General features: G+C 40.5%; 1 protein-coding gene across 1 annotated transcript; it reads left to right on the forward strand.

Annotated features, from left to right (window-relative positions):
- Positions 1-868: 868 nt before the first annotated feature.
- LOC129092371 (NADPH oxidase 4) lies at positions 869-23690 on the forward strand. The gene is made up of 18 exons (XM_054600304.1): positions 869-946; positions 1348-1443; positions 6351-6461; positions 6731-6815; positions 9603-9700; positions 10016-10043; positions 10522-10594; positions 12838-12918; positions 13825-13984; positions 16080-16244; positions 16459-16521; positions 17238-17298; positions 17792-17873; positions 18858-18977; positions 19091-19199; positions 20017-20085; positions 22110-22210; positions 22797-23690. Exons 1-18 carry the CDS (start codon positions 890-892, stop codon positions 22915-22917), a joined length of 1680 nt encoding a protein of 559 aa, XP_054456279.1. The 5' UTR covers positions 869-889; the 3' UTR covers positions 22918-23690.
- Positions 23691-23961: the final 271 nt, after the last annotated feature.

Below are 23961 nucleotides of genomic sequence, written 5' to 3' on the forward strand. Positions count from 1 at the left end.
AGTTCAGAACAAGAACAGATTTTTAGGTCAGCAGATTGTGAAAATTCCTTTGGCACGTGTTTACCTTTTCAGTTTGTTAAATCAAATATTGTATTTATTAATAAAGGCTCTCACTAAAAGTGAATAAATAATTTATAAAGGGTTTGATTCATCCTATCTGAAATTCCAAGTGTTCAATAATAAGATGTTAATAAATTGATTTAGTCCAAATCTTACACCTCAAATAAGTAATAATAATAATAATAATAATAACTTTATTTATATAGCACCTTTTAAAAACAAGGTTTACAAAGTGCTTCGACAGACAAGCCAGCAAAACAGTGCAATAGATGAAACATTAAGAACAATCATTAGGATAAAAACTGAACAAAGAAACAAAATGAAATAACAAGTGACAATCAAATAATCATTGGTCTTACCTGTCAGTGGGATTTTTTTTACAACCTGATTACCAAAAATGTGTTCTTAATTGTTAGTTTGAATGGGTCTATAAAGCATCAGTAGCGCCCCCTAGTGACAGACAGGAGCAGTGCGGCGTGATGTTTATTGTTCTGTCTGTTTGGGAAGAACAAAGTTAACCAACAAAGTCACCTCCTATTCAAGGTGTTTTAACGACGCTGCTCACTTAACGACCAGACCTGCCCGTAAAACAAACTATAAGCGACATGAGGAGCAGATAATAGTCTCAGACTGGGAGCTCCTCGCCGCTGAGACTTGTGGGGGGGAGATATAAAAGCCAAACTGCGCCGGAGCAGACACCGGCCGGTCCGCTGCACACAGGCAGTCAGACAGACGCGGAGCTGCGAGGAGGACGAGCCTTTAAATATCAGCCACACCGACGCGCTGGTGGAAAAGTTTAGGGTGCAGCTGCAGAGCCAGGGAAGGCATCATGGTTGTGTCTTTGCGGAGCTGGGTCGCCAACGAGGGAGGAAAGCACTTTGTCCTGGTGGGGAAACTTTTGTCTAAGACTTGTGAAATTATGTCGAAGTGTTTCTACACACTCCCAATGCATTGAGTCTTAGCCAGTTTGAGTTTATTGCACCTTATGTGCTGCATCATACAGCCCACTACAACCATTATATACCATTGGGTTTTTTTTTTTTTTTTGGTTTGTTGTTGTTAAAGATCAAATGTAAATTCTGAAACATAACATAAACAGGGACAGCCCAACAGAAAACATCAGAAATGTTGTTTGGAATTTATTTGATTTCTTTGTGTTTTTTATGTCCTGCTGATGAATATAAGGATGTAGCTAAGACTATACTGTACATCCTGTGCTGTGTGTGTGTGTGTGTGTGTGTGTGTGTGTGTGTGTGTGTGTGTGTGTGTGTGTGTGTGTGTGTGTAGATGCTGTGGTTGGGAGCGAACACCTGGCTCTTCCTGAAGACCTTCCTGCTGTACTTCTCTGGACATCAGTATCACTACCTCTACAAGATGCTCGGGGTAAGACTTGACACATTTACATACTGCACGCTGCATTTAATATCAATGCTTAATACTCAATACTTTTAAGGTTAGAATCTGTTATCCAAATTTAAACAAAAGTTCTAAAGTCCTACAACTAAAATTCAAAGTACGGGTTTGTAACGTGTTATCACAGGTGTTGAGGAGCTAAACGTTTTAGATATCAACGTTATTAAAACTTTTTCTGATTCTGTCAAAGTGTTTTATATCAGTAAACTGACAATCATAGGAGAAAGACAAAACATGCTACTTTTATCTGCAAGTTAAACTCAAAAAGGTTTGTTTTGAGGCATCAAATATTAAGATCATATTGTTTATTGTGTTTATTTACTCCCCTTATTCTCAAAAAGTCACACTGTGGCCTGGGAGGAAGCTTGACAAGTTTATATTGATCTGCAAAGAAGTGTAATTATTGTCTTGTGTCAGATAGTTACATGCAATCCCAAACATTAATAGTAAGACGTAAAGACTGACACAACATACAAACCCCTTCTAGATATGCTGATGTAGTTTTTATGGCAGACATTTGACTTGTAACAGTCAGAAAAGCACAGGTGTATACAGTAAAATAATGGATGGCTGAATTCAGGGTCCTGGTTGTGTGCATTCTGGCTCAACATCACACACTGACATGGCAAGCCCTCGTTAATGTTATTAGTAACACCTGTGCTTTTCTCACTAATGATAAGTCAAAATGTTCGCTGTGAAATAACACCAACGCTGGGTCTGAAATCTCCCCCCCTTTTCCTCTGTAGGTACTATGTTTCACCTCCGCCATCTATTTGAGTTTCTGCTTGTACACTACTTTCTGCTGACAGCCCACAATGCAATGTGTCTCATTTTTATAAATGCTAGAACTACAGTTGCGTCAAACTACACCTGTTAGTGTTGGCACAAAATGTGATAACTCTCGGATTGCAATTTATTGCCAACTATTGAGTCAAATATTGAACATCTCTTATACAAGTGAGCGATTTTGGACACAGTCCTATTGTCAAATGGCACTTCTTTTTTTATCTTTTTCTTTTTTTACTTCATAAAGCCCCCACACACCTGGCTTTGATCCACTCACACAGGTGTTTTCACTCATTATGCTTGATTAGATTTCTGCTCAGGTCTGTGTTTGTGTGTACACAGTGTGTGATTGTGTACAAAAAGATTAATTTAGATTCAAGGTTTGGACAACGACGGTTACTTATTGGTCCAGATGGAGGAAAATCAACATAGAGCTTCTTTAAAAGCTACATTTTCAGGGGAGCGCCTTCAAGATTTTCATAAGTAGTAATAAATGCATCGTCAACAGTTACACTTAAGGGGAATAAATAATAAAAAGTAACTGAATTGGCCCTCAATTTGGTCAAGGGACACTTCTTAGTGACTGGCTAGATGACAGCTATCAGACTGTACGTTTTTCAAGTAAAGGGACTAAATCTCTGTTTTTGAAGAAACATGCTGGCTTCAGTGACTTCTATTTATATCACAGGAGCAGGTTTTGTGATGGACGGTCGACTGTCACATGCAATTAGCCACGTGTGTGTGTGTGTGTGTGTGTGTGTGTGTGTGTGTGTGTGTGTGTGTGTGTGTGTGTGTGTGTGTGTGTGTGTGTGTGTGTGTGTGTGTGTGTGTGTGTGTGTGTGTGTGTGTGTGTGTGTGTTTGTGTGTGTGTTTAGAGGTCGCCCTGGTCGGGAACTGGTCCAATAGTGACACAAGCTTGGTAACACACTCATACAAAACTCACGCAGAATCAGAAATTTGATTTTTGATGCGTGTTGACTCATGTGAGCGTCGGTGTAATTGTTGTCACAAGTTCATGTTGGTGCGTGTGTGTTTGTTTTTGTGCCAGAGCAAATGTTCCTCGCCTTCGGAGAAAATTGAACAAATGCCAGTGACTTTACTGTCCGATCACCTGAGACTCTCTAAGCTCAGACGCTGCCTGTTTTTATCCATCAGCTATTTACATCCTAATTTTCAAGACCTGTGTTCATATTCAATCAGTGCAGAAAATACAGTATGAAAATTCATTGAAAGAGAGTTTTGTGAAGTATGGATGAAAAGAAAAAGTAAGATTTGGCAGCATGTGTGAGTTCATTCATGCTCTGTCTGTTCAGGGGGAGACACGGGGGAGAGAGGGGCAAGTGTGGGCACGCCGCTGGCTTTGACTGAATGCCTTGCCTGAGGGCTTCAGTTTTTATGTGTGTCTGTGTCTGTGTGTGTATGTTTCTGTGTGTGCACATGCAAGATTGAGATGTATTTTGAAGCTTTAATGCAGCTGAAGGGGATTTAGTTTATCTTCAAAAAGCTTCTTATCACATTCACCGGTATGGTTCAGTGTTCATGTTTATATTTGTGTGTGTGTAATAGTGTGTGTGTGCGTATATTTTGGTTGTTTGGGATGTACAGACAGCAGGATATCAGATCTCCTGCTTGTGGTTTTGCCCTCAGCTACTTTTCTATGGAAAGCTGTCGAGCGAGTGTGCTTGGGAGGATAAAGGGTAAAGGTATCAGACTTTTAAGTGTCAACCTTGACTTGCTATAAGTAGATTCTCAGTTTGACATGAAATCCCGAACAAGTAAATATAAAGAGTGTCAAATGCCATATAGGCAGGAGATTGAGGTGGACGGGTGGGTAAAACACTGGACTTTGACAATGTTGATTAATTTGGAAAGTAACTGTAATTACTAAATGCTACTTCCACAGTTATTTTAACCAATACCACGATCTTTTCCTAAACCTCACCAAGTGGTTTTGTTGCCTAGACCTAAAAGAAAATGTTTCCTGTGAAGACAGAAGTTTTTTTTGCAAAGATTGTATGCATGTAAAAGCGGAAAATGACACACACTGTCAACTCTGAAGGCACAACATCTGATATTGGTTGTTAAATCCCTGCGTTTTAAAAAATAACCACAAGTGTCATTTTAATGCCATGGTGGCCAAATGTTACAGCGCATGTTACCGCAACGTCCCTGGTTCAATTCCAGCTGTGGGACATTTGTTGCATGTCATACCCCTCTCTCCCTTGTTTCCAGTCTGCCTCTGCACCAAAAAATAACCTTAAAAAATAACCTTAAATAACCTTAAAAAAGTAGTTAAACAACCACGTTAAAGTAAACCATTATAACAATATTAAGATGGACAGCAGAGATGTGCTATTAAAGTGGTCTGAGAAGATTATGTTGCCTTTTTGTTAACCGCCATGAAACTCAACGCCATTGAATCCACTGTTATCAACCTAAATTCAAACAGCCCATCCACTGTTCTTTGTTAAGCAACAAACATTTCTTTTCAGTCTTTTCAGACTACAAGGGGTCAGAGAGTTAGCAAGATTTTGGGATGGAGTATCTCTTAAAAAATGTTGGACTACAGTTTCCCACATGACCTGTCTCTCTATCTCTGATCAACACACTCACTCACCTTCATCTCTCACACTAGTTGTTTAAGTTTCTTAGAGGTAATCAGAAGAGACGGCACCAGTGGTGCACAAAGAGGCTGCCAGGAAAGGGTTAAAATGTGCTGAGTTTAGTAGACGCCAGTGCACATCCAGTGTTTCTGCATGAAAACATCTTTGATTATTGAGCTGTAGTTTGATATTTGTAAAGACAGATTACATAGCTGAGATCTCTCCCATGTCAGTTCAGGTAAACTGGTGAGGTGTTGTATCAGCTCAGAAGTAATGAGATGGAGTAGAAATGTATAATTAACAGTTATTCATTTGGCAGATGCTTTTGCACAAAGTGACGTACAAGTGAGGTGCGTTCCAAGCCACATTAGATCAAGGAGAAGCCTTTGTGCATCGATACTCAGTTCCACGTTCTACCTGACACAAGTGCAAAGAGAAAGAACTACAAGAAAGAACTACAAAATAAAAAAGATATTCTGCAAGATGAAAGGCACAGGCATACTGGTGTAATACAACAGGAGGTTAGTTCCTGCACTGCGGTCCACTGATTTGGCAGTTGCAGCAGCAGCAGCAATGGCCATGACACACAGCTCATGAAGGCAATTACAGAACTTAAGCTATTACTTCTCGGAGTCACAAGTCAAATCTGACACACATATTTTCACATTCAGTTTGATTTAAAACTTTCTGTGGATTGTCATTAAAGTATCGTGTAAATGTTCATGAATCGGCACAGAAAAAAGGATCCCTACAACTCTACAATTTTTAGGTTTTCTTCGGTATCAAAGAAGTTCTGTGACAGTTGTCTGTACTTCCATGAGTACATTGCAATACGGAAAGGCTAATTGTGCCTTTTATTGCCCTGGGAACATTTGAGACAAAAAACACTCAAACAACAGGCCCACAGTGTCAGAATTTAATATCCGGGTTTATTAGAGCAGGAAAACACAGACTTACGCAGACATTCTTGTATCTAGCTTTGCAATCAGTTTAATCGCATTCAATAGAGCAAATTGAGTTGCAAGTGTAGGGGGCAGAAACAATAATTAACTAATCTTTTGATTATAAAAATATATTGTTTTATTTCTTATTAATTATCATTTAAAATAGATTAACCTCTGTCAATTTAGATTTTTATAATGATATGTTGACTTCTCTTTTAAACAATAAGTCTTTGTGAGTCATAATCCCAAGAAAAACTAAATTAGTGTACTGTTTAAAGGCAAAGTCTCAAAAAAGAGATGGATGAAGGAAAACGATTATTTGCCTTCACACTGAGAAACAAAGGTGGTTTTAAATAACGCTGTGTGGCGTGAAAGTCATGCCTTAAGCCCTCAGTTTGCACATTGAATAGTCCAAATCTGAATAGGAACAGCTCAAAAGTGTTAATCCGCCAGACCCTTATCAGGCTGCATCAGGCCCCATTTCAACAACCTGCTGCCTAACAGTGTGTGTGTGTGTGTGTCTCTCTCTTTCTGTCTCTCCCAGCTAGGGCTGTGCATCAGCAGGGCGTCTGCGTCCGTGCTGAACCTGAACTGCAGCTTGGTGCTGTTGCCCATGTGTCGCTCCCTGCTCACCTTTGTCCGAGGAACACACACGGTAAGAAAGAGGTCGGGATGGAGTGAGGAAAGAGGGATGGGGAGAAAGGGGTTTATGGAGTTAGAGAAGTTTTTACTTATGTCACTTTGAAAGATGTAAAGTTAAAGGATTTGTATGTAAAAATGCAAGAAAACAGTTATAATTTGGTGCATTATTTGTAAAGTTAAATTCTGAATGTAGTAAGGGGTTATGTGTGTTGTATTTCGCTTGAGTCCCCGCCACAAAGATAATGTTATTGTCTGTTTTTTATAACACCCATGCTCCTGTAGGTATCGAGCAGAGAGACTCGCAGACTGCTGGACAAGAGCAAGACCTTTCATGTGGCGTGTGGTGTTTCCATATGTATCTTCTCTGGTAAAAAAACGAATCACCACAGCTCATATTTCTTCTTGTATCACACTGTGTGTGTGTGTGTGTGTGTTAGTGTGTGTGTGTGTGTGTGTGTGTGTGTGTGTGTGTGTGTGTGTGTGTGTGTGTGTGTGTGTGTGTGTGTGTGTGTGTGTGTGAGGTGTGGATAAATGGACCCAGGCTGCCTCAGCATTCCTGGCGTACCAGCTGCGATGTCCCTTCAGCTGGTCGTGAGTTCTTGCTGCTAGTTGTGTGTGTGTGTGTATGTGTGTGTGTGTCCGTGTTGCTGCTCTGGTGAGTCTCTTCTCATGACATCATGGGAGCGTCTAGCAGCTGTGTGACCGCTGGGTCTCTGCTTTACAGGCTTCCTCCTCTTATTCATTCATTTCTTTTCTAAAAAAGCTTGGCTTCATATCAGTACAGTAACACGTGACTCTTTTATTCTCACGAAAAAGACAACCTAAGTCAGATCCAGCCACCTACGTATAAATAACCCCATGCTGTGTGCTTTTCATCACAGATGTGGCCTGTAGAGACAAAACAGTTTGTTGACAAATACCGAGCAGATTTTCCCAGCATCTAAAGTTTCACCAGGGACCTGTGAATTAAAATGTCCAACAACTTAAAGCAATTCTGCTTCACCAAACAGTATGTAGAGGAAGATTCATCAGCAAATTAGTATTTACTTTATATACATTCAATGGAATCAAAAGAAACACATTAAACGGAGCCCCGGCGTCGGCCATCAGACCTCTGGAGCTTGTCCAGAAAGCTGCAGCTCGTCTGGTGTTTAATCGCCCCAAGTTCTCCCACACAACTTCCCTTCTCCGTTCTCTACACTGGCTCCCTGTAAGAGCTCGCATCCAGTTACAGACTCTGGTGCTAGCCTACAGGGCAGTGAGAGGAACAGCTCCTTCCTATCTCCAGGACATGGTCAAGCCCTACACCCCCACCCGACCACTTCGCTCTGCTGCCTCGGGGCGATTGGTTGCCCCGTCGCTCAGAGGTCCCTGCGGCCGATCCACCCGGTCACAGCTTTTTTCTGTCCTGGCCCCTCAGTGGTGGAATGAACTCCCCACTGACGTCAGGACAGCAGAGTCGCTGCCCATCTTTCGGCGCAGGCTGAAAACTCACCTCTTCAAGAAGTACTACCCTGAGCCTTCCTCGTAGCACTTATTGTATTCGTATTAGTTTGTTGCACTTATTGTATTCGTATCAGTTCGCTGCACTTATTGTATTCGTATTCGTTTACTGCACTTATCCTATTTGTAGTAGTTTGTTGCAATTATTGTTTTTGTAGTATTTTGCCTCTGCACTATACTTTTGCTCTGGTTTATGCTTTAAGATGATTGTTTAAGAAAGGAGATGCACTTATGACTTCTGGTGACTAGTAGTTCTCTTGAATACCTATGTTGAATACACTTCCTGTAAGTCGCTTTGGATAAAAGCATCTGCTAAATGCCTGTAATGTAATGTAATGTAATGTAATGTAACTTGCATGGTCAAAATCAAAGCAGCAGATAGCAGGACTATGCTGTCTGCATGGTAAATGCGCATGTCTTTGTTACAAAGGCTTTATGTTCTAAATGACAGCAGCTCCAGAATCACAGATGGTATTATGCAATTGAGTTGTACTAACCCTGAGACTGGACTTCGCTTCTTGACAAACCAAAAAACACATAGTTATCATTATAGTCTTTTTGTGGACGGCCCTTTCTACTATCAAACCACGCTACGGCCACGCTAGTTGGTCTGTGAGGCTGTACTTAAATGTGAGCTGAATGCTTACATCATCATGCTAACATGCTAATAATGACAATGTGAGCATGATGATGGTAAGCAGGTTTACAAAATGTTAACAATGTTCACCATCTTATCTTATCTTGTGACCTGAGGATGGTATGAGAGGAACATTTTGTGCCAACAATCCACCCAAAGTAATTAGGATTAATCCTTGGCGCCAAATCTCATGCAAACCATCTAATAGTTGCAGACATTTAAAAAAAAAAATCCTGGCAAACGTTGTTGAGATATTCCAGGCTGGAGCAAAGTGGTGGACCGAGCAAACAACATTTCCCTCCATAGAGCCACTAGAACGATCTGGCATCTGTTCTTCACAAGTGCATCATCTAGTATTAAGTATTATTTCATCACTGCCATTCACTGCTTAAACCGTCAACGCCTCACACACACACACACACACAAAGCTCTCATATTCTAATATCCGAGCTCCAAAGCTCTGAGAAAAAACAAATGACAATGAAGACAGCAGGGATGGGAGAGAGACATAGACTCTGAGAGAAGAAAAAGAGAGGGGGAGAGTGTGGGGAAGCAGTGGGAGTGAGAAAAAAGGACCCTTGTGTGTCATGATTACCCCCTCTAATTCCATCAGCTGTCGAATGCTGCATGCTTAGCCCATGATGTCAGGGAGGTGTGTGTGTGTGTGTGTGTGTGTGTGTGTGTGTGTGTGTGTGTGTGTGTGTGTGTGTGTGTGTGTGTGTGTGTGTGTGTGTGTGTGTGTGTGTGTGTGTGTGTGTGTGTGTGTGTGTGTGTGTGTGTGTGTGTGTGTGTTAGTGTACCAGTGAGTCAGGAGGATGTTTTGCTGACTTTCTGCTGAATAGACAAAGAGATGTTTGTACGAGTGTCCACTAGCAGTTCATTTTGATCTTTATAATTAAGTGTGTATGTGTGTGCTTGAGGCAGAGGAGCTGTTCTGGATGTCTGCTAGTGTCTGTGCACAAAAATGTGTGTTTTAAATCAGCATTGTGTAACCCTTTCTCTCTTCTTCTGTAGTTGTACACGTGTCTGCCCACCTGGTGAATGTTGTCAACTTCAGTGTGAGCTACTCGGAGGACTTTCCTGCTCTCAATTTGGCTCGCTACAGAGGAGAGGTGAGACACTAACACTTCAGATATACACTTTATACTTATGAGGACCCTCGTTGACTTGATGCATTCCATGGCCCTCTAACCATAACCATCCCAGCGACATGTCTAACCCCCGATCTTACCTCACCCTTAAGGCCGAAAGCGCATTCATGGTGTTTCACTCAGTTGCACACATGAAAATGTATTAAAGTAGTTGTTTGAAGCATTAAAAAAAGGGAGCTTGAGAGGAAAATATCAATCCTGCACTTCACCTCTGCACAACTGACCAAACAATGCATAAAGTTGGCAATTATACATTTTCTTGTGTTTCCTTCCAAGGACCCAAAGCTGATCATTTTGACCACAAGTAAGAATAACTACTCTTTCTTATACAGTATTGTGTATAGACAAAAGGGGTGTGTGTGTGTGTGTGTGTGTGTGTGTGTGTGTGTGTGTGTGTGTGTGTGTGTGTGTGTGTGTGTGTGTGTGTGTGTGTGTGTGTGTGTGTGTGTGTGTGTGTGTGTGTGTGTGTGTGTGTGTGCTGGTATGTGTTTCTTTTCCAGTGAAGCAATGTAGGTGGTAAATGTGTTGCAGATTAGAGTGGCTTTATGCCAAGAGGAGACGAGGTCATGCTGTGATTAGTCCTCCCTTTCTGTCTTTCTCTCTGTATTTTTGCTGTTTTAGCGTGTAAAATAAGTTCTTGTCTTACTGTTAAATAAAAATTTAATTATGTGGAAATATCATAGTGAGCAGACGTCTCCCTTTACATGTGTCTCACGTGTATATGTGTCCTGGGATGTTAATTTGACTTTGTCTCTGCTCTTTAATTGGCTGATGCTCATTAGTCCCGGGAGTCACAGGCGTCCTCTTGGTTCTCATCCTCTTCCTGATGTTCACGTCCTCCTCCCACTGCGTACGGTAGGTCAACCACACCACCAGCTGTAAAAGCTTCCTTAAGCCTAAATATCACATGTTATGTGTGTGAAGTCTTCTCAGTGCATGTGTGAGAGAAAACCTTTTTCGTTTGTTCGCTGTGTGAGCAACTTTCATTGAAATGAATAGGAGCCATATTAAAGCCTTGGTTTTTGTGTTTTCTGCCTCTGGTATTTATCTCTTTGTGTCAGGTCTTTTACTTCCTCTCTTTTTCTTTTCTGTCTGAGTTTATCTTGTGAGAGAGAGTGAGAAATTTAAGATGGAAACCATAAGGAGACAGGCTAAAAGACGTCTGTAACAGAGCAAGTCCTAGCTAAGTGCTCCACTCACTGCTCTTTCATTACACAGGTCATAGTAGGTCACCCACTCCGCATGTGTGTGTAACCCATGCAGGTTTGTGAGACTTGAAGTCTGTGTGTGTGTGTGTGTGTGTGTGTGTGTGTGTGTGTGTGTGTGTGTGTGTGTGTGTGTGTGTGTGTGTGTGTGTGTGTGTGTGTGTGTGTGTGTGTGTGTGTGTGTGTGTGCGCGTGTGTGCGCATGTGCAGTTCCTGCCTTCTTCAGTAATTGTACAGAGGACAAGAGGCTCTTCCAGACCACTCAGGGCTTTAGATAAGAGTCAGGGTTAGCGGCTGGAGAGGTGGGATGAAGCTCCGCCGTGCACGATGAGTCACAATGATCCAGTGATAAGAACACACATTAGTGCTCACAAGGCTATCAACATATTCTGTGAACTAAAATTGCATCTGCATTTTTTCACCCTTTATCATCGTTGATAATAACATACTCTTGACGACCCTTTAGTAACTATGTCCACGGAAGAGGAAATGGTTAGTTAATGAGCCCATTTGAAAGCAGAGGCAGGGAAAGACAGCCAACTAACGGCCATTTGCACGGGATTAATACTGTAAAACCTATTTGTCAATAAGCATAGAATTAAACTATTTTTAATTAAATTGAAAATTGACATCAAATAATAGTTTAATACCTGTAAACCTCTGAAAGTTATGATGCATGTCTTCGATCATAACGTTAATTCAAAAAAATGAGAAAAAGTAAAGATTAAATCAAGTAAATTATTATTATTATTATTATTATTTATTTTATTTGGTGAGGTTCCCCAAAGAAAACTGGTAAGATGAATTACCCTACACATTCTGAATAGCTTAAGGTAACCTTATCATCATTGTCACTCTTGTCTGTCCAATACATTAGAAACAATGTAAGCAAAGCACAAACGATGTGGCTTTAGTTCTTATATTTATTGAAATTGAAGGTGGGCTGGTTAATATATCTCTGAGACTAAATATAGTCTTCGATTTTAGATATTGTAATATGGTATCATTGTTTTCTTTTCCTGTTTTTCAAAAATATAATTATGTAAATATTTTGTAAAAAAACCCCAAAAACCTACAATTTCGTCGCAATACCAATATTGTTTGGTCAAAAATATCCAGATTTTTACATTTTGTCCATGTTGCCCAGCCCTAATTGAAGGTATTAAAATGTTAAGCTTGTCATAAAATGTAATTTCATTATGTGAACTCTTTATTGACAAAAGAAAAAAGAATACCTCATGTTGTTTTTTTCTTGCTTTTATCTAACCTCTCTAATGTAAAATTTATATTTGGTAATTAAACTTTGGTTCCTGGAAAATTATTTCAGTTAAATCTTTTGTTTTATGTTCAGCCTCAATCTATGAAAATTTGACTCGAACCCAAGATAACAGCAAATCTAAGGGCAATTTCAAATAATGTTTCAAATAAGGTCGAACACATACATTTTGATTTAAACTGAGCTAAGCTGCTCAGATCTCGTAGGGTCCCTGGTCAGAAACAGGAAAACAAACATGAAAGAAGTGGCAGTAAAAGAGAATAAATACAGGCTTTTATAATGTTCATTATTTGCAGTGTTTATGGGGGGGGGTTCGTTGTGTGTAATGACCCCTTTAATATTGACCTCTGATGTCCTGCTTACTCAGGCTCTGAGCTGGGAGTGTGTGCGTCTGGTCCTGAACAAACTCTGACCTCGCTTTCTTCTTTGTTGTCTCTGCTCTTTTTGTGTCTCTCGTTCTCTTATTTTCATATATAATGTTCCAATGGTAGTATTCTTCATTTATGTCTGTTTTGGGTCATTTCCTCTCTTTTAAAACATCCTAGGTGTGACTTCGAAGAAAGAGTTTCTTTGAAAATAATTCAACATGTTGTGATTTTGTATTTTTTTTTTACCAGGTTGTCCAACTATGAGATCTTCTGGTACACACACAACCTCTTCATTGTGTTCTACTTCATCCTCATGGTGCACATGGTCGGGTAGGTCTCCAGGCTCAGCACTATTCTATCTGTGTCCCTGTATGCGGGTTTATCTCTGTATGATCAGTGAGTTCTATTGCACTCTTGGTACAGTTTGTCTCCCTCTCAACCACATCCCCCAGAAGACAAGATAAGAGTTTTCTTCATATATGACTGTCAGCAAATGTTGGAGACTCCTGCTGACAGCTGGAAACATTTCCGTCAGCAACTTCAGACTCATACGTCAGCATTATAAACGTCAGCTTTTCAAAAAAAACATGCAATTTTTGACTGACTTACTTAATTAAAAAAAAAATTATGTCATCGACTGACTCAACACAAAATGCCATTTCATTTCTTGTTCTTATAAAAGTAAAGCAAAGTTTTTCAAAGGAAATCAGTGTGCAGGAATTTCTTTATTCAGCTCCACTGACTGTCGTTCAACTGTACAACCAGGGTTTTCTTGCACGTGCCTGCTCTATTTTTGCAGTGTTTCAATGTCTTATATTTATTGTGGTTGATTATTATTAACAGCCTGTATCTATACTTTGAAGCCTATGAGAAACGACAGTATTTGTTTTTAATATTTCCTTGATGGCAATTTCTCGTTACAGGCTGAACACAGAAAAACAAACACAATCACACTTGCTTTACAGGAGAGTTTTTGGAACTCATGATCTTCATGCCTTGGACATTTTGATTGATTGATATTACTATAACAACATACTATTGCAAACTGCATGAGTTAGTATGAATTTTATTATATCAGGAGGTCTGAACATAGCATTTAAAAATGGGATCAAAATGTTCCTTTTGGATAACGTGAACATTCATATTTACTTAATGTTCTTTTTCTATGACCACACCTAAGAAATCCTCAATGTTGCCCCCTAAATAACCAACCGTGTCACTTTTCTTTTCCGTCAGAGGAGCTCTGAAGTATCAGACCAACGTCGAGGCCCACCCTCCAGGCTGCCTCAGAGCCAATCAGAGTAGCACAGAGCAGCAGGGCGAGGAGCTGGAGCAGGGTGAGGATGAAGAGAGGAGATGCGGAGAGGAGGCTCACTTCCAGCCACACTACCCCCAGGTCTGTGTGTCTCTATTATGTGTATCTTGGCATTTAAATGAATTTGTGTGCCTGTTGAAGGAAGTGTTCGTACCTGTAAGTGTGTGTCTGGGTTGTCGAGGGTGTGTAAGTGTTGTGTTGAGTATTTGGGAGGTGTTAGAGGGAGTTGGTCCTGTTTATTAGAGGTGCAGTGCTGTAAGGGAGGGCGGGTATCCTCTTTCTACATCAAGGCCTGTGTTTGTGTGTGTTTCTTCTTTCCGTGTGTGATTATGTGTTTGCACATGGTCGTTAAGCAACGAGCTGGTTCCATAAAATCCCCCTTAAACCCAATTGTGCTCTGCAGGGTTCACTGGAGTTGTGAGCAATTAGTCTGCTACAGGTTACTGCCAACAAAAAGAAACAGAAACACCACACACTGTGATAGAAAGGGCCAAAGATTTACCATGTGTTCTCATGAATATACTCTCTTTTTGATTCAGAGCCAGCTTGTGATTTTCGTGAAACAAATTGGGAGAATACAACATAAATACAACATAAAATTCCCAAAGTTTCAAGGGCTAACGCTAAACTCTTTTGATTAAACGGATCATAATTATGACCAGCCTAGTGGGAAAAATGTTTAAGTCAACCATCTTTTGTTTGTATGTAGACATTTTTGACAATTACGATGTGTTCACTTGGCAAAAATAACTACTTAAGTAGTCATAAATTGGTGGCAAAACAGCTGCAAAGCCACTTTAGCTGACAGCTACATGTATTTTAGTCTGATTCACTGGATGTAGACTGTGAGTATAAGTCTGCCATTGGCCATGTGTTTCACGCAGCATTCCCCTTTCCTTCCGCTATCTGCTAGGGATCAGTCACTGCATCCTCTGCTTAGCGCTGCTATGCGAGACTGCTTCTATTTGACATACATATTTAACACTACAAGCATCAAAAGGATCAAAACAGCCGAGCATGACCAGCTATATCAACTACACACAAGTGTTTCTCAAGTGTTATTGATGTAGTTATGTTATTAAATAGCACTTGGATCTGGATTTGCATTTCTTAGATGGCATGAAACAGAGTTGAACAGAAACATATGATTGGTTGAAGCTTTTTCTGTGTCATTGGAGCGCTGATAAAAGTTGGGACCAGCTGAACTTTATTTCTAGTCCATCACTCAGCGACAAGTGTCAGGTTTCAACTTGTAGCTTCCTGTCACTTGCTTCCTTTACAAATGACTTGTAGCCTGTTACCGTGTCGCTTTAGGGTGACACAGCATGAGACAATTTATTTAGCTTATTAAAATAGACCACTATTACTAATACTCTGTCTATTTGTATCTGTTTTCAAGTATGCAACACAGTAAGAATAGCCAATCAACACTTTATTTCAATGTATCTGGTATGATTATACGGCAAGCAACAGGGGTAACCATCTAGGATGCGTAAACGCTTCCAAGTGTGAATAAACACTTGGAAGTTTTCCTATACAAAATGACACGAAAGTGGCGTAAAAGCTAGCTAAAGCATGTCGGCAGAATATTTACTGAAATATTTTGGTAACGTAATTTCATCATTATCAGCTGCTCAGTACAAGAACAGCAAGAATCCATCTTTACCCGAAATATATTGTCCATGAATGCTCTGAGCGGAAATGTACACTTAACAATCAACACTTAACTGCAAAAGCAGGTTAAGTGCATTTATGTGTTTTCTCTGCCCAAAGGTCTGTGCAGAGAAAGGAGTTCAGGGTAATCAATTCTCTGCAACATGTTGTAGTGTGGCCCTGCGTGTCAAGCAAACTGAGTGGTTGGTCAGACTTCCTCACAGACTTTATAACGTTAAAACCCAACATCTGTAGAAGTATGGAAGAAAAACGCCACATGAACGTTGACATATGTGGAGACAGAGAAAACTATGGTTTGACACTAATTGGGGTTTATTTGTAGCTATGACCATCAGGTTTATTGGTCATGTTACTGTAACTATCACTCACCAAGGTAACTGCAACGAGTCTGAACATGGCGATATCTGAACTGTACTTTTCAACTGCCTCCATTAGCTTTTTGTGATTGATTGTTAACATAATAATGTAGAAAGTCTGTGTTTCTCTCTTTGTCTATTTGTAGACATGGCTTTGGGTGTCCGGTCCTCTCTGTCTATACTGTGCCGAGCGTTTCTACCGCTACATCCGCAGCAGTGACCCTGTTACCATAGTGACAGTCATCAGGCACCCTTGTGATGTCATCGAGTTGCGCATGCTTAAGAAGAACTTCAAGGCTCGTCCTGGACAGGTTAGAAGCCATGAAATGTCTTTATCTACAAGCATTTAGTTTTTTGTTATATCTCAGTTGTATTTATCACTTTACTATTTATTTTATCATATGATGTTCTTGAGGTGAATAAAAAAATCCTTCACTGTCCTCTCCATGTGCTTCCTTTTTTAATCTTCTCTCCCTTTCTCTCTTTGTCGTCCTGCTGTCTCCATCTCTCCCCTCTCTCTCTCAGTATGTTGTTCTTAACTGTCCAGGTGTCTCTTCATTTGAAAACCATCCCTTCACGCTCACAACGGTGAGACTTTATGAAGCACATTCCTCACTCATGACACAATGCAAACACACACACACACACACACACACACACACACACACACCACACATATGTTTTTACAGTTTCTTAAACTTTCTTCCCCCTGGCAAAGAACATGCAGTTCTTTTGTCTCTCTCAACATCCCGCCCTCCTCTGCTGCTGGCTGGCACTTGTTTGACAGCTGGATCGTCCAGTAACATTCTGTTTCACGTTATTTGTTGATGTTTTCAGATTTAGTCCAGATTGTATGAGACAAAAGCAGAAGACAAACAAACAACTTTCCGTTTAGTCAGCAACTTAGCATACATGAGTGGACACACACACACACACACACACACACACACACACACACACACACACACACACACACACACACACACACACACACACACACATCTGATGTGTTATGGAGCTTTGAGGAGGAGGGCAGGGAATCACACTGACAGAGAGCAGACAGACCCCTGAGGCTAGTCAGCCAACAGGAAGGCTTAGTGTGTCTGTGTGAGTCTGTGTGTGTGTCCATGTGTGTGTATGTATGCATTGTTATATTTAATGAAAAGAGTTGTTTCCACTGGGTTGTGTGTGTGGATGTCTGTGTCCTTGTGTTCGTTGCACATGTATGTGAGTGTGTGTACTTGTATATGTGTGTGGATTTTATTTTTTTTGTGACTAACTGTCTGCTTTCTTACTCCTCGCAGTGTCCCACGGAGAACAAGGAAACTTTTGGCATCCATCTTCGAGTCGTGGGAGACTGGACTGGTGGGTACACACACACACACACACACACACACACACACACACACACACACACACACACACACACACACACACACACACACACACACACACACACACACACACACAAGGGCACATTGGGATGCTCGCATAGGATAACATGTGCAGAAACACACAGACTAAAAAAACAGACAAACAGGCCCATACACACATTTTCTGTTCCCTATCAGAGTTGACAGGATGGAAGTATTTTTGTTTTGTCACTTCTCTCTGGGGAGGAAGTATTTCCGGAAAAATGTTTTCAGAACACAGGAAAGGAAGTGGGTTTGTTTGTGTTGGCCCCTTAATCTGCCATGACCACAAATTGTACGTAAACACTGGAAAGCATTGAGTTGGAATGTATAGACACCTCTAAATGTTGTCATGTTTGCATGAAAATCTTCATGACCATTTCCTTCTTAGAGAGTGAGATCAGTGGGTGAAATAATGAGTAATGCAAAACCTCTCCCCTCCTCAGAGCGGTTCACACAGCTGTTACTTCCTGAACCAAGGATGGACTTGGAGATCCTTCCCATGGTGCAACAGAGGAGATACCCCAAGTACGTGTGTGTGTGTGTGTGTGTGTGTGTGTGTGTGTGTGTGTGTGTGTGTGTGTGTGTGTGTGTGTGTGTGTGTGTGTGTGTGTGTGTGTGTGTGTGTGTGTGTGTGTGTGTGTGTGTGTGTGTGTGTGTGTGTGTGTGTGTGTGTGTGTGTGTGTGATGTGGCTGACATGATTTCTCATGAAGGCTCAGAATCACAGAGGGGTCAGAGGTTTTGACCTTTCAGACCTCTGACCCTGTGCTCTTCCTGCTCTGTGTTTGAGAGAGAGAGGCAGAGATAGAGAGGGAGATGAGTTTGTTTTGTGACAGTAAACCAGAGCTAAACAAACTATTATCCCCCCCACCACGGAAACTGCTAGCCAAGCTACATCAAAGAGTCGAACCAGTATTTTACTATTTTTACGCAATGTTTTTGGCCATGAATAAAAAGTTCTTGGTGTTACTGAGCACAGTGCTTGTGATTATGTGACAGTAACGTGACGCCAAGTCTCGCTTGGCTCTGTGGTGGGTGTCTGTGTATGTAATGCCTGCTGCAGCATTACCAACTATTTTTGTGGGCTCAGTTTTAAGTTTCATGTGTAGTGTTGTCTGAGCATATTTGAATGCTGAATGCAGATAATTTTTTGTGTTTAACCAGGCTTGGTCATTTTATATCTGTCCATTTAGAGTGTGAGAAAGATGTGCGTGTGTGTGTGTGCGTGTGTGTGTGTGTGTGTGTGTGTGTGTGTGTGTGTGTGTGTGTGTGTGTGTGTGTGTGTGTGTGTGTGTGTGTTGTGTGTGTGTGTGTGTGTTTGTTTGTGTGTATGTATTTCAATGACAAAAGTGTTTGAGCAGCTGTTGTAGAGATGGTGTGTGTGTTTGTGTGTGTGTGTGTTTGTGGGTTTGTGGGGTCAGACAAACTGCACACAGACTGTGTGATTTCAAATCCAGGATGTTCATCTGCTAATGTGTGTTCGTGTTTTTTTGTCCACTCTGTACGTTCAGGCTTTACATTGACGGTCCCTTTGGAAGTCCGTCAGAGGAAGTGTTCAACTACGACGTCAGTGTTTGTGTCGCGGGGGGAATAGGAGTCACGCCGTTCGCCTGCGTACTGCACGCTCTACTGTGAGTTATTAAAAGAAAACACACAAACATCACAAACTGATAAATGATGAACAATTGGAGTAAGCGTTATTTATTTTCTTCCTCTCCTCCCTCTTCTCTGCTTTGCTCCTCAGTGACGGCTGGACAGGTTTCAGGTTGCAGAGGTTGTACTTTGTGTGGGTCTGCAGGGAGCTCCAGTCCTTCTACTGGTTTGCTGAACTGCTGTGTGCTCTTCATCACAAGGTCAGGACAAAGTCTATCATTCTAAAGCCTTCATGTTAAATTGATTAAAACATAATGGAGCAAAACTATTGTTCATGATCAAGTTTGGTGATTGTTTGACCATTTTTTTGGTGTGCCTTAATGTCAACATTGTGTCAAAAGGTTCTCTTTCACAAAGGATTTAAGGATTTATTTGGCCTTATTTAAATAATACCACTGCTTCTTAAAATGTCTGTACATGCCCCTGCTTTCACTGTGAATTAAGCCAGTTTACCAGCAAAGGTAATCTACTTGCTACAAACTTTTGGTACTTCCTTTTGTGTGTGTGTTTGCGCTTATGTTTGCTCTTACTCATGTCAAAGAGAGTTTTCTGGGTTTTAAGGCCAAGGGAAAGTTCAGAGGTTAAAAAGCGCAAAAGGCTGCAGATTAACAGCAGAGTCGGTACTTTGGCACAGCAAAGTTTATATAGAAATATGGATTGATCAAATAAAAAGCACTCCTAAGGTATCTTCCTTTGCATAACTCCCACTCAGTTTACTTTCAATTATTGGTTTGTGTCAAACAGCTTCTTTACTTCTACTTCTACTTAAACAGTCAGCAGAACAAGTTAATACATTTTTTCAACAAAATAATTTTAGGTTTTTATAGTGACATTGATTAATAGACTTTTGTTTGTTGTATTTCACGCCATCTTGTGGCTGCTTGTAACTTTACCTCTCCTATTTCAGAGAAACCAAAGGAATACATGTTCCATTTAATCCTAAATAACACTGCTTTTAATTAGACATCACAGAACCACTAAAACACTGAAGCTTCCATGTCTGTGTTTTTCTTTTAGCTTTGGCAGGAAAACAGACCGGACTATTTTAATCTGAAACTTTACGTCAGTCAGACAGACAACCTGCAGGTAGGTGTGACACACACACACACACACACACACACACACACACACACACACACACACACACACACACACACATGGTCTAGCTTTTTGTGTTCATCTTCTAATTTCATTGGCTGTTCACTCATTCATCTCTTCATTAATCCATTGTTGCTAAATCACTAAAAATGTAACCCACTAGAGGGCAGTATATGACAGAGAGAGAAGCTATAGCAGTTTATTGTCCGTCTGTTGCAGTCTGTTATATCTCTGAACTAAATAATATTTATTGTTTCAGATTGTTTTAGCATGAGCACGTCTATCATAAACCATTTGTTTCACACTTCCTACCAAAAAAAGAAAGAGGAAAACATTTCCTGTAATGAGAATATCATTAATTGTATAGCCCTGCGACAGACTGGCGACCTGTCCAGGGTGAACCCTGCCTTCGCCCATTGACAGCTGAGATCGGCTCCAGCACCCCTGCGACCCTTAACTGGATAAGCAGGTTACGGAAAAAATGAATGAATGAATTAATTGTATAATTTTTTTTATCTTACCGTAAATAGCTGATAATATTTTCTCCAGTATTTATTTAATGATACGTGTCATTGATCTTAAGCCAAATTCTTCAGGATATATTCAAAATATCAGACATAAATGTAGATCATGTGGAACCCTCCACTTTTTGTTTGGTCATGTGACCATCTATTATTTTCTCCTTGTTAGTGTCACAAGGGACAATGTGGTTCATTTCCCCAACAGGGAGAGAAACACTTTTCCACAGCATGTCAAGTTTAAGAGGCAAATGTGAGCAAGTTCAATAAGCGAATAACAACCAGTCCGTAATCAATCTGAGGCTTGTCAAAGGAAGTAGAACTACTGTGAGTGAATTATACGCAACAATCAATGTAGTGCTTTCGTCCATGTTTATGTTTCATGCTGCTGATTCAGAAGGGTTCCTGCTCTTAGTCTTCTTAGTGAGTAAGATAGGCCGTAGTAAAGGCAGGAACTCATATAACACTGTTGGGTGTTGCCTTACACCTGCACAGAAAGATCCTGACCCGTATCAGAGCTGCTCTGTGAAAGACGGATTGACCCGGGGGATTAACTGGATGGCCACATAAAGACAGTGACACAATACTTTGCCTGACCTTTTTCTCACACCCATGTCCAATAGAAATGACTTGAGATACAGTGAGTTCACTGGGTTATTAGTCTATCACACGCAAACTGAACCAGCAGCCTAAAAGTGTTGGACTTTCTTTTTGCTTCTGTCTCCTCTTTATATTGTAGATGTTTAATGTAATTTGCTTTAAATGTAAACATGGCTTCCTAATTATGGAGAGTAAAACCACATTGTCAAAACCATCTTCTGCAATCTATACAATACATAGAGTAATAATATAGTGAAGTAATACTTTGACCTGGTGTCTGATGGATCTATAAAGCAGATCGAAATCATTTTGATCTGAAATAGTTCAATATTAAAATGTCACAAGATTTAATATATCAGTAGCGTACTTGGCTCATACACAAGCAACCCATTTAGCTTTTTATTTTACTTAATCCCACTTTGTCAGTCCCTGAATTTGCTTTGTTTTGCTGACACCTAGGGCCGCATTAAAATACAATGGGCCGCAGGGCTACGACTTTCTTATGCTATAGTTTGTAGCCATAGTTTGTTTTTCAGCAGGAGTAAGTAAGAGAAGGGGAGTAAATGGAAGCAGAGGAAGATGGAGAACCTGTTGTCACGACAGGCTGGGATCATTAAACCTATAGATGTCAACAGTGCTTTTCTGATAAAAAAACAAGATTTAATGTGTCATCAATCTGCTGCTGCATTAGTCAGACGTCTCTAGTAACGAAGATATGAAATGTATCATGAATGATAGAGTTACTCAGTTAATGCTTGATTTACATTTGCTTAAAAACAACTTAAAAAGTGATGATATGTCAGTGTTGTGTTGACAGCTTGTTTCCGCTGCCCTGAAATGACCAAACAAATCAGTTAACACCGGGATGTTTTTGTTATCTACTCTAATTTCCAGAGCATGTCTGAGGAGAAGTACCGCCCACTCACATCAAGGCTTCTGGTTGGTCGACCCAGGTGGAAGTTACTGTTCGATGAGATTGGGAAGACCAATAAGCAGTGAGTAGTGTGAATGTCCTAATCTGACCCGCCAGATGGTTTGTTACACAGAAACATTTGTGAAGCCGACTTTGAAAACATTAAGAAAAGGACCTTAAAAAAAAAAAGTTTGTGGCAGGTGGTTGGATGTACAATCTGTCAGTCAAACTCTGAAGCCAGTCAGGTGAAGAGCATGAACATCTTGCCGATCGATAGAAGCCTTAAGTGCCGTTCTTTGCTCTTTTTTCATTGAAGAGATATTCTCCAGTTCTGATATAACTAATGCTATTGGTGCATCTACGCTCACCTCTTCAGGAGCCGCCATTGTTGTTTAGAGCGAAACAGTCGCCTCTTTGTGTGGCGTCACACACACCTAAGCCACGCCCATAGCTGCAAGTAGCTTCACACAAGACGCTGATTGGTCCATGCTCTGGCTTACCGAACAAAAAACTTTATTTGTAGCCTGACAAGATGGCTTTTCTTGTGATATTTGATCTTGTGGCATTGCGAGAATCCAGCTGCTCTGGAAGTTAATAAATGTCCAGGAGTTGAGTAGGATCTAGAGTTATTACATCCATCAGCTGTTTCTCTCTCTCTGTGGTTTCAGTAAGCGAGTCGGGGTTTTCTGCTGTGGACCAAAGGGAATCTCTAGGACTCTCCACAAACTGTGTAACTCAGCCCGATCCTCTGGAACAACATTTGAATTCAACAAGGAGTCCTTCAGCTGATCGGACATCAGAGCTGTTTCTACACTTCATCTCACTGAGATAAACAGCAACTTTGCCGTTTGACATAATATGAAACTTGAATATTCATGGACTTTATTATTATTTTATATCCATCACCCCCCATGGTCAAAAAAAGGCCGAGCTGGACATGACTTTAACATGCAGCTTTAGACCTGTCCCTCTCTACAGACCAGACTGACGTCTATAACACCTTCAGCTTCAGCTACTGATCCAATCAACCTCTGAGAAAAACTGAAGAGACCAGCCCACTGCTCGGATTCTCCACTCAGGATGCTTTGTGTTTCTAAAGTTGCTGTTGGATTTCATCTTTTCCCTGACAAACCCTTCTGTGGAGTAAATTAGTTTTCTCATGCTGGCTTGTACCATGAGAAAGAAAAACGTCGGACATGACCTGCAATCCCGCGACCACAAACACAACAAGATAACGCTATTAAACAACAGGGTATTCATTTTAATTTGCACCAGGGCTGAAACATCACATTTTTTTTTTTTAATCTAAACATTTAAAAAAACAGTTGACTTAAATAGCCAGAGAGGTGAAACCACATGGACAAATCAATTGTGGTGACCATTAACTAATATAGTGTAATCCAAACATCATTAAACCTTTACTTGACACCAAACTGACACCAAAGGAGCTCTACCAACCAAAAAGCATCTATATGTCCAACTCATGGAAACAGGATTTGTAGAGATTTAAAATTTTATTTATATTGTTTAAAGTTGAATGTTGATGTGAAAAAAAACTACTGCAGGGCTTCGGCAATTTCTGAACAAAGTAAGTGTCCTGTCCTTATTTTTTTTTACACATCTCCAGAAAGTCAAGAAGTAACTGTAAAAAGAAAAAAAGCATGAATACTGGTGAGTTGATAACAATCTATTTGTAAGTTTGACACCACATTTGTAGGAGTTTATGTTTTAGAGTCAACTGTTATTTAAAAAGAAATGTGCCAAAACTTGAAACAACAGGTTTCTGCAGATAATCAACATCTTGATTCTTCTGTTTTTGTGACTGAAACGACA

This window comes from Anoplopoma fimbria, chromosome 1 (assembly GCF_027596085.1).
Source record: "Anoplopoma fimbria isolate UVic2021 breed Golden Eagle Sablefish chromosome 1, Afim_UVic_2022, whole genome shotgun sequence".
NCBI lineage: Eukaryota > Metazoa > Chordata > Actinopteri > Perciformes > Anoplopomatidae > Anoplopoma > Anoplopoma fimbria.

Excerpts from the sequence above, each read along its gene's own strand:
- LOC129092371 (XM_054600304.1), top strand. The coding sequence starts at position 890 with ATGGTTGTGTCTTTGCGGAGCTGGGTCGCCAACGAGGGAGGAAAGCAC. Across the intron at positions 1,444-6,350 it reads ACCTCTACAAGATGCTCGGG|CTAGGGCTGTGCATCAGCAG; the intron begins GTAAGACTTGAC and ends TGTCTCTCCCAG. Across the intron at positions 13,985-16,079 it reads TCCAGCCACACTACCCCCAG|ACATGGCTTTGGGTGTCCGG; the intron begins GTCTGTGTGTCT and ends GTCTATTTGTAG.